This window comes from Halichoeres trimaculatus, unplaced genomic scaffold, assembly GCF_033239565.1.
Source record: "Halichoeres trimaculatus isolate MK-OKI-2021-1 unplaced genomic scaffold, fHalTri1.1 fHalTri1_scaffold_17, whole genome shotgun sequence".
Lineage (NCBI taxonomy): Eukaryota > Metazoa > Chordata > Actinopteri > Labriformes > Labridae > Halichoeres > Halichoeres trimaculatus.
Genome location: NW_027437195.1, coordinates 21,278,662 through 21,294,356, shown reverse-complemented (window position 1 = coordinate 21,294,356; position 15,695 = coordinate 21,278,662). Strand labels below are relative to the sequence as shown.

Here is a 15,695-nt window from a genome sequence, read left to right as displayed (position 1 = left end):
TAAATGGTGCTATGCGGCAGAAAACAATCCACATTTTCTGACCTTTATGAGTTTAATTTACGAGATAAGTTTCTTAGACACTAAATCTCATGCTTCTTTGTGTTGCAAATAGGACAGGCGCAAGTGCTTGGACAAATTGTTTGGCATTGTTTTGGGAGACAAATAGCTTAAAGAAGATTGTCTGGCAGGAGAAAATCTCCTATTTCTGCTCCTGTAAAATGCTCAATGGCTTCCTTCCTGCTTCTGTTTTTACTAGTTAGACATAAAAAACACAAGACACAAAGCTGGACATAACAGGTCCACAACCTGCAATCAACAGACTTTTATTTCCTGAAGGTAGTGAGAGCACCTTGACTACTGTTGTGGTTTTAGCTGTGATCTGCGTTCCTCTGTTTGTAGTTGCATTAACTTACACTGAAGTTGTGTATAAATGTATATAATTATTATCATTAGATTAAGACAGGCAACGATAATGTACAATCTAGTCAAACATGATTATCAAACATACGTGAAGAGCAGAAGTTACTGAGTCTGTTACATCTATGACAAGTGAGCCAAATACACAAATACTCCAAAGAGATCAGACATCCGAAACGAATTACAGTTAAAATACACATTTTAGTCCGCCCAACTGCTAAAATGGCTTTTTGGAAAAGTCTTTTAGAATGTTGATATAAAAAAGTTAAAAGTGCAAAATCAGAGTAAAGAGTAAACCCTCTGCCTGTGAATCTTCATTAGAGAAACCTCCCGCGTGTATCCAGGTGTTTGGTTTCACTCCAGATGTTCTGTGTCTTCTGTAAACAGATCAGCCAGATCGGCTACCGTCAGCACGGCGGCCTCCGAGTGCTTCATGGCTGTGCTGGTGTGACTAGAATCAAAAAGCAGAATAATTTCAGTCACTTTTTGAACTAAAGTTTAGAGTTTAAAGCTACTGATGATCCCAGGAAGATTTGGGGAAATATACAGTTTCTTGAAAAGTTCTGAGAATAACTGCAAACTTTCTGAACTTTCTTGGGATTTTCAGAAATGTTTCTTCATATATTTTGGAATCATTCCTGAAAATCTGGAGGAATATCTTGGAAAATCATGCCCCTTGAAAAATTATGATTTTTTTTCTGTAAGCTTTCAAGAATTTTTGTCAAAACAACTATCACCAAATAAAATAAGGACTCGAACTCAAACGTGAAAATTGTGGCACGGAGTCTCCGCACACTGTTGTAAATTACTTTTATCGAGGTGTGTGTTTGTTTTGGAATTAAATGGAGATCCGATCGAAACAAATTTTCTTTGTTCAAGGCAACCTTTACAGGATACAACACACTGAGGTAAGGGACTTAGTGCAGTAATGTAGCACTAGGGTTTGAAGCATGATATCAAGCAAACGTGGCAGCTGGCTATATTTTAGCGACATGGTGCTCCGACATATCTGTATGCTAACATAACGATAAGTAAACACTGTCAGTTTGTATGTAGTTTAGTAGCCATTTATTTTTAGTGCAGCAGACAGCCTAGTGCTCTAAGACATGTCTGTAATGTGTAATGTCAGTCAATCCTGGTTAGCTATGTCTTGTCAGTCATCTACCAACCAGAGCTAACGTAACCTCACTCTTCATTTTATTGATAGACTCTCAAGTTTGAACAGATCACTGCAGAATAACTGCTGCATGTGGGTTGGAATGAACATTATCACAAACAGTTTAGCCCCTGTGTTATATACAACCCGAGTTAAGGCAAATTAGCCTTTAGCTTGGGCTGTATCACCCTCCCATTTAGCTTTCTTCTGCTTTTCTGTCCTTTTTCTGTCCGACAGTTAGGCTCCTGTCTCCACCATCGCTACAAAATTAATCACAGAAACTGTTTTCAGCAGAGAAAAAATAGTTCTCTGTGTTTTATCTCTTCTCACTACAAAACTTCGTCAGCTGGCGTGGTGTTGTCATAGAAACCTAGATGTGCTGAAAATTAATCCGGTCCTGGTCAACCCAAACTAGAAGCTTAGAAGTAGCAATTTAAAATAACCTGTAACCAGAAATATTGGGTGCTGATAATCTCATTTTAAAGTGTGGATTATGATTAGGCATATATCTAGAAGGGAGACTTTTTCAAGATCACTCTAAAACTCGTCACAGCCCCTTTAAGGCGCTAAAAGACAATTTCTTATTTCCTGTATCTCACCTTTTCTCTGCTGTCTTAAGCATTGCCTGCATTCTCTCTTCAATCGTGGATTTAATAAAGAACCTGTGAACAAATGTTGGCCTGAAAAACAAAAAGAACAATGGAAACAACAAGAGATCAGCAAAATATGAGACATAACTTCCATAGGTATAGTTATAAAGGTAATACAGGTATAGGTATGGATAAAGCTATAAACAGGACACAGTAAATGCAAAAGCCATTGCTGGAGATGGACACAGTTTTGTGGCTTATTACTTCTTTTGATTAAAACACAAACAATTCTCTATAATCCTGTCTTGGTCTAAAAACACTGTCCTCTAATAGACTCGATTTCGTTTCTTACTTGGTCTGGCCAATCCGGTGCACTCGGCCAATGGCCTGGAGCTCATGAGCAGGATTGAGGATGGGCTCGACCAGCAACACGTGAGTGGCTTCGATGATGTTCAGACCGTTGGAGCCGGTGTGAAGAGGGAGGAGGAGGATGTTTATCTTTTCTTCATATTTGAAGGAGCACAGATTCTCCTACAGAGGCAAATATGTCACCAGAGTTAAGTGAGAGAAGGTCAGTGAAAAATACCACAATAAACAACTGTGACATTTAGATTTCGAATCCAAACCTGAAATTTGTGAATCCCATTGATCTGAGAGAACTCCATGTTGTTGTCAAACAAAGCTTTCGCAATGATGTCAAGGACACTCAGCCACTGTACAGAGGAGAAAGGAAATGGGTGAGTCAGACCCAAACTGGGTAACATCAAAATAAATCTCACAGAGGAGGGAGAGTTTGCAGTTACCGTGGAGAAGACAAGACACTTGGCCCCGGGGTCGGTCACTTGAATCTTCTTCAGTGTTCTGACTACTGCCTCCACTTTGGTAGAATGACTCCCCTGATAAACACAGGAGGAGCAAAATGAGGCTCTAATGTTGGTCAATAAGAAAGAAACAATATGCAAACATTGACAGCTTTGAGGCCTAATGAAATCCAGATCCAAGAAATTCTGTCGACTTATTTGAGCCTGCTTCACATGAGGATGGTACAGCTGACTCACCTTGACTGGTATATCTTGGTCCTGACTGGATGACTGTGTGGTGAACACGTAGGAGATCTCTGTATGTGAGGTTGTCTGCCTACAGATAGCACATTTGATAGCACGCCGTCTCGATCCTACGCTGTACTGCTCCACGATGATGGCGATGCACTCGTTACAGAAGCAGTGGCCGCAAGTCAGCACTGCCCACTGAACAGACAGACAGAGTGAGATATGAAAAAATTATGTTAAAAGTAGATGTTACTAAAAGTGGAGACAATGGATTCCCATCAGATTAAAATGTAGGTCTGGATGGACATCAGGTGTATTGGATTGATGTGATAACTGTCTTCTGCAACTATCTGACACACGCTTTTAATGTAAGGTAAACATTGCTCACCTCCTGCCCCAGAGGCCGCGCACAGATTGGACAAGGTTCTGGGTTCAGCCCTCCTGTAGATTTGTCCTGGGACTGGAATAGTTATGAGTTATTGTGAGGGACAAATCAATAAAATGATGCACCCAGTCTTCACTTTGCAACATAACTGACCTTTTCTAAGTTTGTGAGATACAAATACTGGCCAAGCTTCTTTTGGAGTTGAGACTTAGCCACTGCCTGGTCATTGAGGAGCTTCACTCTATTCTGCTCCACCTGCAAGCAAAACAAGGAGCAGGTCAGAGGTCAGGAATGCAATAAAAATAGTTAAAGCAGAATATTAAAGCCCTGGAAACTGGTGGAGTTTTCAGTCCACTTTTAACATGGTATTTATTATGCAACAAAACCTGCAAAACTTGACTTGACTCCAAAGTGATTTATCAGCTCAGTTCTCCTATTTTAGTCTGCTCATTGACAAACCAACCTACCAGGCAGCTCATGAGACATTCATCAGTAAAAAGAAAATAGAGTAATTTCTTAAGCAAATAAGCAGGTTTCTCTGATTTTATATGAATCAATACACTATTTTTCAACTTTAAAAGAGAGATCACTTTTGTTGGGGCTTTATTTTCCATCTATATGTCAATCAAGTTCTTTTGGAGCAAGTTTTCCTTATTGGATAAGTGGTATCACACGATATTGATTGAACTAACTTGGAGTGTTTGGTGATCTTGTCTTTGACTCACCTCATGTGGCTCGATGATATGCAACAGTTTAGGCTTCGGCTCATCAGGCAGACGCACACGGAGCCTCTCTGTAGCCATACCCAACTCATCGATAGCCGACACGTGATTCCTCAGCACCATCCAGTACTCATGCAGCACCTTAACAGGTGCAACAAACGCTCTAAGTTCAGTAAAACTGTCATTTATCTTTGTAAAAACGTCTTGATCTCTGTGGTTTTGAGTGTGTGCACAAACCTTGTACTCTTTCTTCCAGTTCTCAAACAGCTCCATGAAAGTGTTGCCCTCCTCCACCAGCTCTGGGTCCATGCGTTTAACTTTGGCAAAAGACAGGATGGCCTTGAGTGTGCGCTCAGTCTCGCTGGCCGCCCACAATCCTCTGCTGGTGGTGGGGAGACGATCGTCCACCAGACCCTCCTCATCTTCAATCATTTCTTCAAAGATGGCCGTCTGACCCTTCACCCTGTCAGGGAAATATCCTCTTTAATAAGCTGTTAACTTTATATTATCAAACCTGTTGAACTCTGCTTCACTGACAGATGTAACAATGTTGATCTACTCACGTGTGAGAAAACAACTTGGACTCATAGTCCGTGAAAAGCTCATCAGCCTTGCAGAAAACACAGCTGGAAAAGGACAAAAGAGGATTTATATTTACAAAATAAAGAAGTGTCTTTTGTAATATCTCAGGTAAAACCTGCCGGTGTATTTCTCACTTGTTAAGTGGCAGTCTCATTGGCCTGAGGTGACAGATTGTGGCCTCATCAATCACTTTCTGGGAAGCCGGGCCTTCCAGGCTCTTCACTGCATCCCGTACGGTCTTCTGGGACTTCATCAGATCCTGCATTTGTGATGTGAGCAGGAACTGCAGACCACAGGCATCCCGAAACCTGTATTATGCAGTTTTTGTTTCTGTAATCAGTTCTCTGCATAAATGAACTTCTATCCTATTTGTTAGTGAAGGAAAAGATTACTTGTCTGCCATGGAGAGCTTGTGAGCTTGTTGTTTGTAGCTGGATGTCAGCTCGTTCTTGACGCGAGATACCAGGTCGTCCCCGGTGGAGCTTCTGATTGTCTTCTGGATAGCATCGAGCCACCACGGAGAACTCAGATTAACCTGGAAAAGAATGTGTAGCATGTTGGAGTCTTTTTCAATTTATCAGTTTTTAAATCTGAGTTATGAATAAAAAAATAACTGTTTAAAACTTTGAAGGAGAACCATTAAAGCTGTATAAATCTTCTTATACTGTTGATAAATAACTAAGAAGGTTTTCTTAATGTACCTATAGCCTCTGAGATCTGTTGGTATGATAGTATGGCAACAGAAAAAGTATTACACAAGAGAGAAAATAGTGAATGGGGTAACTTTAGTTCTCATTTAATGTAGCTAGCAAACCTGGTAGCCTAAAATTCTGTCCATACAGGAGGTACTTTTGAATATTTTTGTCCTTATGACGATGCAAAAAACGGTTGAAAGTGCATACGCATGCCTGGCCAGTAGGTGGCAATAATGTGAATTTACATCGTTATGTTAAATAACCAAAATACTATCGACCTCAAACCTTTACGTGTGTTATATGGTTATATTTAGTGTAATGATTGAGACAAGCAAGGAAGAGACAACGAGCGGACGTTAACAAACTGGATACGTCCGCTCGTCAGGCCTCTTTGTAGCTAGCTCGGACGTTAACAAACCTGTTTCCTGCTATCATCGCACATGCGCAGATCACACAGAACAGATATCGCTAGGAAGTTCCGACACTGTTTTCAAAAGTGTTTTGCTCTCAAATAACAAAACAGTTTCCCAAAGGCCAAATATGGCAGATATACAGTCTATATGCGATATCCAAGGGACAAGACCGTGTTCGCGATAGTCTCTTTGCAAACAGCCAAATTGTAGCCGCTAGTCAGTCATGTCAGAGGTGCCCCATATTGGAAAACTCAAACCATGTCGGTATAGTAAGATAGTAGGAGACGTGAAATGAATAATGAATAATAACTCAAACCACAATTCAGTTTAGGAAAAATAAAATAACACAATGGCATTTATGTTATTATACAGTACTTAATTATTGCAATTATCCACTACTTTACAGTATGTATTTATAGCTTTTAGGTGAAAACTGTTATGCCCTAACTTCAATCTTGACTTCAGTCTATGACTCTAACAAGGATAAACAGTGTATCATAAAATAAATATCAGACATTGTAAACTTCTTACTTTACGTTTCAGCTCCTTAATGTTCTGCAGCACCGGCTGCAGTGCCTGATGGGCGTCTGCTACCTCAGAGTCATATTTGGTCATGTAGTGCTGGCGCAGCTGCTCTGCCTGCAGAGACATCAAGCACCAGAAATGAAACTCGAACAAACAGACCTGATACAGCAAATACACAAGTTTACTCTGCTGATGCACTGAGAGCCCAAAATCTGACTGTGGAAACTTAAATGACTTACCTCCTCACTAAGTCGGTCGTCTCGTAGCGTGGGAGGTATCCCAGAATGCTTTGCACTTAGCAGTTCCATCAAATTGTGAGTTGCATGGAGCCTCTGTTAACCACAAATGTGATAAAGTAAGATTATCTACATGTTAAAATGACTTTCAGAATAAAAACTGTCTGATACATGAGAAAGGTTGAAATTTAATGTTTTAACTCTCAGACACATTGAGACTTGTTTTTGCTTTAATCCCATCTGTTACTCTGTAACATGTCACTTGTTCGATACCTGAAATGAAACCTTTGAGATGTAAATTGCTTCCACATGGCGAGTCCATGAATAGCATGAAGCTGTATACCTGTAAGGAATCTGTTTTCAGTCTGCCTTTGTGCTCCTCTGATGAACGGAGCACTTCTCTGTACATCTCTGCCGCCTCCACAAACTCATCTGCAGGTGATGAGGGACAAAGTGGTCATCAGAGACACTCAGCACACACAGCTATCACAGAGACATCAATGAGGCATGCTATAGAAACCACCACAGCTCATTCATCCACCTTATACATATAGATGCAGCAAAAAGCATGATGGTTTTGAACCATGTTTGGAAACACAAAGCAGAGATCTCAGCTTGTGTCTTGTTTGAACTGATTCCCATGGGAAACTGGAAGCAGAGAGAGCACAAGCACAGAGGTAAGGATTTATACCTCTGATGATGTGAATTCCTGCCAGACCGTTGAGTGCGCACACCAATTGTCTGTGAGCTTCTTCACACTCCACTCGACATTTCTTCTGCAGGGACTTCAGAAGCTCCTCCATAGTCATGGTGCTGGGGAGACACGGCATGAACAAACCTACTCAACAAATGCTAATTACATGCAATGTGTCAACTTTAAATAAACACAAATACCCACCATAGAATTAACAACAAGCTATTTGCAGTCTATTACTGCTCCTAACGCTGTGATACTCTCTTCAGTCTCACAAGATTTTTAATTAACTCATGCAGTTGTCTTCATATACAGACACCTCTTCTGTTACAAGTGCTGTGCAAACACAAAGACGAGTGTCATTTACCTTTTCTGCAGAGGCAGGAACTCCCCCCTCACAGCCTGGGGATGGCAGCACGCCTGGCGGAGCCTCAGCAGCGGGTAGAGGATGGTGTTGACGGTGCGGCGGTCGAGACTGCCAAGCTTCAGGCTCCAGTCGGAGATCTTCCTGAGTTTGACCAGAGCGTCCTGAGAGCAGACCTCGTGCTGACGGTGGTAGAAGTGACCCTCAACAGGGGAGAAGTGCAGCCAGTGCACCTCATCTGTCTGCGGGGGAATCTGGATCTGGGAAAAAAGAAAACGGCACCCTGATTGCACATTCTGTAGAGTCACATGGCGTTATGTCATTTCCTTCAAAACACGCCACAAAAATGAAAGATGTTTTTTGTTTTGTTTTTTTTTTAGCAAAATTAAAACATGTTTTGCAGCTAGACAAAGTTACATTCATTTCTAAGAAAAAAGAGATACAGCAAGACAAGTATAACATGCTGTTGTCTGATTATTATTATAAAATGAGGTATTCATAAACTTTTGAAAGAAAATTAAAAGAAAAAAAGCTGTTGTATCAAAAATAAGTACGACAGGGATAGTAACCAAATTATAGCCTTGTTATTTACATTTATATGCATTTCCATACCCTTTCTTGCATGAAGTGAAAAATACATGTACAAACATGTACAAACCCTCAATCTTAATCAGGAAAACTGGTTAACAGTAAAAGAGTGCAAATAAGTTTGAATCAAATATATTTTTGTGTAGACATACATCCAAGTTTGCAGTTTTAGATCATCTCATCAAGTGTACAGAAAACTGTTTATTTAAAGTATAGTCTTAGTGGGAAGAAATAAATTAATTTAAAAATGTAGAAAAAAATAAAAAAATTAATAAAGCGGTTTAATTAAAGTTTAGTCTTAGTGGGAAAAAATAAATGAATCAAAACATGTAGAATAAAATAGTAAAATTAATACAACGGTTTTTAATTAAAGTTTACTCTTAGAGGGAAAAAATAAATTAATTGAAAAATATAGAATAAAATAATAAAATTAATAAAACGGTTTAATTAAAGTTCAGTCTGAGTGGGAAAAAATAAAAAAATAAAAAAATAATTAAAATAAAATAAATAAAATAACCGCAACAAAAAACCTCATTGAACCATAGACCATAACCAAATTAGAGGGTTTTAAAACAGAAATGAAAACCAGGAGGGTTGGGTGTCAAAGCCTAGCTGTTAGCATGTGTTCCTAGACCAGATAAACTTAAACCGGCAACAATAAACTATGTACAAATGAGTAGCTCAAAAATTAAACAACAAAACAAAAACTATTAAACTCTCAAGGGGAAGAGGAGTATTATGTCCACATCTTGAGGTTGGGTGTGGTATAGTTTAATGAAGATTTCTGTTGTTTTTCCATCATGTAAATATTGCGAATTACATCAATCCAGTTTTCTGCTGTGGGGGCATGTGTTGACAACCATTTTTGAGTGAGTGCTTTTTTGCTTGATATCAGCAGAATATTTATTATGTATCTTTTGGAAAAGCCCTCGATGTTAGAAGTGAAGGATGTTTGGTTACCTGATCAATGACATCTTTCTTAGCTGACCTCCACAGGATCTGAGCGATCACATTATACAGAGGCTCTGTGTTTCCACGGCGGTAAGGACGATATAGCAGCTGGTCCCACCAGTGTTTCACCCAGTATGGGTCAAGTCCCAGGAAAAGCACAAGGCCGTACAGATCTGCACAGGACACATTATGCCATCATTGCAAGGAGATTCAATGACATTCACATCAGTGAGAGTCATAAACAGTCATGGGCTTGTTTTTCAAAGCTTTCTTTGGGATCAGGGATATAAACTACTGTGTTACCTTCTAAGCCTCTCTGCACAGGAGTACCACTGACACACCAACGGTTCACAGATGTGAGACGCAGAGCCATCTCTGCTGCCTGAAATCAAATCACAAAAAGATGTACATGGACAACCTGAAACAGCCCTGTGGGATACACTTTCAAAGATGTTTCCGTTTCCTCACCTTGGCAGTGGGACACTCAACCATCTGGGCCTCGTCCAGACAGATTCTCCACCACTCCACAGCCACCAGAGGACTGGGTATGGCCATGTAGCGCTTCTGGTTGCGAAATCGGCGCCCGTCCTTGCTGTTACTGTGAGGAATGTCCACATAGTTGAGCTCTGAACGCAGCACGTCATAGGTGGTGATGACCACATCCTGCTCAGCCAGCATGTGGGGCTGGATGAAACCGTGCTTCTTTACGCCCTGATAAACCTGGGATGGAGAAAAGGAAACAAGCAGTATGGGCATTTTAGACACGCTAGACAAAGAGAGGAACAGCAACTATAAGATGGTAGATGACACATGATTGAAATAATAAGCTGTTCATAGCTGTTGCAACTACACAGAAAGTTATTTCAAACACAGTTAAGTAAAAATACTGGATGTTCAATCCAAACTTGTGTAGATTTGTTAAACTTCTACATGTTCATATGTTTATTGTAGAAATCTCTGAATCTGTTCATAAACTGCTCAAAATGGCCCACTTTAAAAATAGTGCGAGGTCTTCAAGATTTGAAGACCACAAGATTTGCTGAAATGATGAGGACATCGCATGAGGATCTCCTGACTGGTTCATGTCACATTGAAGGGGTAGGGCCTCAAACACCAAGATCTGCACATAGCCCCTTACAGGCCTCTGGAGTGCCAGCCAATCAGAGAGAAGGGGGTTTGTGGAGTGGGAAGCCTTAAAGAGACAGCAGCTAAAACACACAAAGGCTAAAGAAGCTGTTTTTAAAACATAATTGGGATTTTTTTGGAGCTGTAAGTCACATAAACAGTATAGTCTCACAAAAACTACAATACCCCCTCTTTAAAATATGTAAACATTTCTTGTAATTGTTTATTCTTTGGTCTTTATCTGCATTTGTAGCTGTGCATACTTTTGTTTTAAACCAGCTGCTGCATAAAAACACTAACACTCAGAAACCCTGAGATAAAAAAGCATCCTACTTTCCATGGTAGTTATTTGTAAAAGTTTTGCTCCTGTGGGTAAAAAACACAGAACAAAAGGCTCTTTCAATTGCTGCTCACCAGCACTCGCAGCGAGGAGGACCTGATGTGTCTGTTGATCTCCTCCACCCACTGATGACAGATGGAGCTCGGGGAGATGATGAGGGTGGCCCCGGTGGAGACGGGCTTCATGGCGACGAGGCAGTGAGGGCAGTAGAAAGGTGTGGTTTTCAGACTTTCTTCTTTGTAGTTGACACACTCTGCGTGCTGCCACAGCTGGCAGTTCAAACACTGAACGCGGGCCTTGTAGTCAATAATACCCAGCTCACCACAGATGCACTCAAAGCGATAGTCTGGAGTGTTGAAGGGGAAAAGAGACGCTCTGGTCGGGGTTTCACAGGCTTCCTCCAGCAGAGGAGTATCTCTGCTTTCTTCAGGTACATCACCCAGTCTAGGTACGTCCTGTGTCTCTGTCTCACTTTTATCCTGAGGCGTCTGAGAGGCTATAGTGGACGTTTCCAACATGACATCCGCCTGATCTATTTTCTCACTCCGACTTTCATCCCATTCCTTCTTTGTTTCTGTTTCCCCTGATGCCAGACACTCAGATGCAGGGGAGAACGGATCTGTTTGATCCTCTGTGAGGGAGTTTTGCAGCGCTGCTTCTGCCTTTTCTTTTGCTCGTCTCTGAAATGTTTTCCTGGGTGAGCCTTCTGTGGTTTTGGAACTCTAACAACAAAGAAATCAGAAAAACGTCAACCAAAACAACCCAGCAGCAAAGCAAAAGCAGCATTCATATCTTTAACATATATACATATATATATATATATATACTTGGAGCTCTTTATTCTTGGATACTGCAGACGTCTTCTTTGTCTCTTTGTACTTCTTCCCCAGTTTGAAGGACCCCGCCAATCCTCGGCCCTTCACCCTGTCAACAAGACCTTCGTCTATCAGCTTCATCAGCGTCTTCCTGATGTGGTTGCGGTTTTTCAAGAGGTCGTAACCGTATGTGGCGCGGATGTAGGTGAAGATGGCATTGACAGAGGCTCCTTTGCCTGATCTCATCTCCTTGATGGCAGTGAGGAGCATCACACGCACAGCTGCGCAAACAAGACGTCACAAAATTAAAATCAGTCTGCAGACTTAAAAGACAAGCTGTAATTTCAGGGAGGATTGTGAGTCACGTACTTGGGTAGGAGATTTTTATTTTGGGCTGAGGATCAGACTTGCGCCGATTTATTTGCGTCTCTTCACAGGGAGGAGGAGGTACAAAGTAATTGACAGATTTACCCTGAAAGAACACAAGAAAGAAAATTCATCATATAAGAACAGAACTGGCAGGGAACAGGGAACAAGGCAAAACAAAAACAGAGGGAAGGTTAGGAGGGACAGACAGACAAAGGGAGGTTCTGTTTTTGTGAAGGTGTCTTTATTGGTTTGATGCTTACCACAGGTAAGGTGAGGGCCTCCTGCTCCACGTTCTGACGGGTATGAAACAAGATGAGAGCAAGAACCTCTACCGTCTTTCCCAGCCCCATTTCATCAGCCAAAATCCCACCCGGCCACTCCACACCCGCCAGCGGGAATTCTCGGATTAAGCTGCAAAAAAGTGTCATTAAAGAAAAGCATTAATAACTAGAAAAGCACAGAGCTCAGACCTCCAGCAAGCATATTGTGATTCTCATACAACACTTAAGTGCTACTTTTATGTTATACTCCCTTTCAGCAGACTGTCTGCTACAATTTGGTGTTAGTTGCAGGTTTGTACGATAATGCGTTACCTGACAGTGTTGAAAATTATGATGACCCAGTACATATTTCATATTCCAGATCTTAGTATCCAGAATATTACCAGGATCTGGATCGTACTTTTACATCTGTCAGAAATTATGGTGACATTGTCTTGTATTGTTTTGCAAAGGAATTCGACCATTTATGGTGGAGTTATGTACACATATGGTGAAAACGGCCCTATCTCACAATGATAAAGAATCCTCTAAAAAAAATCCTGGATCCAGACAGTGATTCAGATCACCTCCAAAATTTAATCACTTCTTCCTTATCGCATTTTGAACATTTCCTGAAAATTTCATCAAGATCTGTTTGTTACTTTCTGAATTATGTTGTTCACAGACAAACAGACTAACTCCCAAAGACATAACCTGCTTGGCGGAGGTAACAAATGTCACTAAAAATCTCTCTTTATAGAGTTCAGTTAAAATTAGACAACTCAACCTGCACAATAAACACAGATGGGGCTATAGTCTTCTCTCAACCTGTCCAATCAAATGAAAAGCAAAAAGCTCAAATGAGAAAATCAAAAAAACAGCATGAGCTTAAGACTAAAAACTTCTGTCCTACCTCTACCAGTATCTACTAAAAATAGTTAACATCCTGAAGTTTAGAGGGAACAGCTTCTGATATCTTAAGTTAAGGACTTTCATCTGCTCCATCTTCTCAGTCTGTTTGTTGATTTTTCACACTAAGATTTTAAAATTATGCAAAAAAGGAGGCTACACAGTATTGCATCATGTTGCTTCTGTTTTGGGTAGCTGTAAAATTACATACAACATCAGTTTGGGAATGGTTTATAGAAAAACACTAAACATCAACTGGTATTTTTTTCTTTTAATCTAAAACGTTGGACTCTTCACATTAGAAAAGGAGAAAATGAGATCTCACCAGCCAGTGAAAGGGTTGTAGAACAACTTCTTTCCACACAGAGTGATCAGATCCCGCCAGAGGAAATGCATTGTTTGTTCTGCAAAGAAAAGATAAATATTGCAAAATTTAATAACAATAACTTCAAACTCCAACTTTTGCTAATGTGACAGTACTTTTGATTCCAAAAGAAAATGTGCTGTACTGAACATTTAAACTTGACTTGGAGTATGCCTCCTCCTCTTGTTACCTTTAGGTGTAGAGTTCCTGAACTTCTCTCTCTGCAGCATCCAGTTGACGGCCTGGCTCTGATAGCGTCTGAGAACAGGAATAAGAGCTTTGTGCTGGACATCGTAGGTCACCTCGCTGCTTTCCCTCTGGTGCAGGTGTCTGACATAGTCGTAGAGCTCCTCCACATTTTGCCTCTCCAGATCAGTGTCACACTCCTCCTCGTCATTCTCTACAACTTCTGAACGGAAAACACAGCACAGAATAGTAGCTTCATCTTGTTCTTGCTGTCATTCAGTGGCAACACTGTCATGGTAGCTGGGAACTTGCCAAGTACCAGAAACTTACCAGGAATGATAAAATCATAGAAATATTCCATTAACTTCTGCATGAGCTGATTTGCTTTCTTCATTCGAGCATTTCCCTCACTGAGGAACTCTGGCTTCCCGAGCCCAGTCTCTAGCAGGTAAATCCCAATCTGTAACAAGCAAACAGACACAACTTGTGAACAATGTACACCATATGTGTATTTCAGAAAAAGGATGGAAATTTGACTAAAACTAAAAACTAACTAAGCTAAAACTGCAGGTTAACTATCAGTAATAATTGAGTTATACACTTCAAACATGGTACAAAAAAATATGCAACCTCACTTTTTTAAACTTAGCATCTTTCACATCTGTTTACTAATGAAAAAAAAAAACCTTCCTACCTTGACAAACCCCTCCTTCCTCTGGTGGCAGAGCTGCACCACCCTCCTCTTCTGCATCCAGTCGAGGTCCTCGAGAGGGATCACACTGAGGCTGCACTCTGCTGTACATGTGTCCTCATCAGGTCTCCACTGCAGTCCTGAGCCCTCATCACTGCTGCTGTAACTCAAACACAGCTGATCACCCATCCTGTGCAGAATGAACGCTCTCTGCTCATAGTCAGGGGGGGTCCAAGCAGGGTTGATGCTGAACTCCCCAATGAGAGCTTTCCAAATGTGGCCAAACGACGATGCTGGTTCTACAGTGAGGGACAGGGAGACTGAGGTGGAGGTGCTGTCTGAAGAAGGACCTGGTAGTTCATCTGTAACCCTCACAGAGCTGGTGGGGGCAGCCTCAGGGACGTCTTCTGTGGCAAAGGTACAGGAGCTGCTGGGGGTCGGTTCAGCAGGAATAACAGAGCAGCCTGGTGTCTGGTCTTCTTCTGGCATCACTTCATTCTTACGGTCGTCCAGCATGTTCCAGTTCAACCTCTTTTTGTCACCTTCGTCGATCCTCACAGGAGGAGCTCGCTTTCTTCTGCTACTCATGGTTAGAGTCTAGACGGGAAGAAGCGAAAGAGCTCATTTATGTCCTAACACAGTATCTGTGGTAGATCAGAAGTAACAATATAAAGCCTAATTTCTGTTAAAACTAGATTAGACCATAAAACTAAAAAAGAATAACACAGTTGTATCTTTATGTGAGTTAAACATACTGAGAACAGAGCATCACATCTTATGAGATAAGAGACAGAACTACAATGTTATGAACACTGTTGCACAATGAAAACACTTCCAGGCTTTGCGTGCAGCTACGTAACACATCCTTTCCCAACAAGACACAAGCATATTAGAAACCAAGCATATTGTGCACATACCGATCTGTTTATTATCGCTGCATCAGAAGTCGTTTTATACCCCAGCAGGAACAGATAGTTAGGCTAATAAAGCACCAAACACGCTTCATTTACCGACTCTTATGTTGATGATCGCCATCTTTAAATACCGGAAGTGACGTCAAATGGGAGGGTGTCTGAAAACGGCTGAAAAGAGTTTTTAAAGCTATATGAGTAGTATAAAATTAAATAAACGTTTTTTTGTTGCACTTGCTTATGTGAAAAAATAAAGCTTATACATTTTTTTAACTGTTGTATTACCACAATTGGTTCTGAGGCACGGTGTTCATTAAAGACAGACGGAAATGTTCTCTATTAGTAAACCTGTAATAGA

General features: G+C 40.9%; 1 protein-coding gene across 1 annotated transcript; it reads right to left on the bottom strand.

Moving 5' to 3' along the window:
* Positions 1-234: 234 nt before the first annotated feature.
* On the bottom strand, positions 235-15,478 carry shprh (SNF2 histone linker PHD RING helicase). Its single transcript, XM_074692851.1, has 30 exons — positions 15,344-15,478; positions 14,430-15,023; positions 14,066-14,195; positions 13,740-13,958; positions 13,511-13,589; positions 12,277-12,427; positions 12,017-12,119; positions 11,660-11,928; positions 10,907-11,554; positions 9,836-10,087; positions 9,671-9,749; positions 9,377-9,540; positions 7,832-8,088; positions 7,462-7,583; positions 7,114-7,202; positions 6,774-6,866; positions 6,541-6,648; positions 5,294-5,436; positions 5,036-5,209; positions 4,883-4,945; positions 4,557-4,782; positions 4,323-4,460; positions 3,751-3,852; positions 3,601-3,672; positions 3,222-3,410; positions 2,967-3,059; positions 2,790-2,876; positions 2,516-2,694; positions 2,173-2,253; positions 235-868 (listed from the first exon to the last, which is right to left on the bottom strand). Exons 2-30 carry the CDS (start codon positions 15,012-15,014, stop codon positions 772-774), a joined length of 4,992 nt encoding a protein of 1,663 aa, XP_074548952.1. The 5' UTR covers positions 15,015-15,023; positions 15,344-15,478; the 3' UTR covers positions 235-771.
* Between the last annotated feature and the right edge of the window lie 217 nt (positions 15,479-15,695).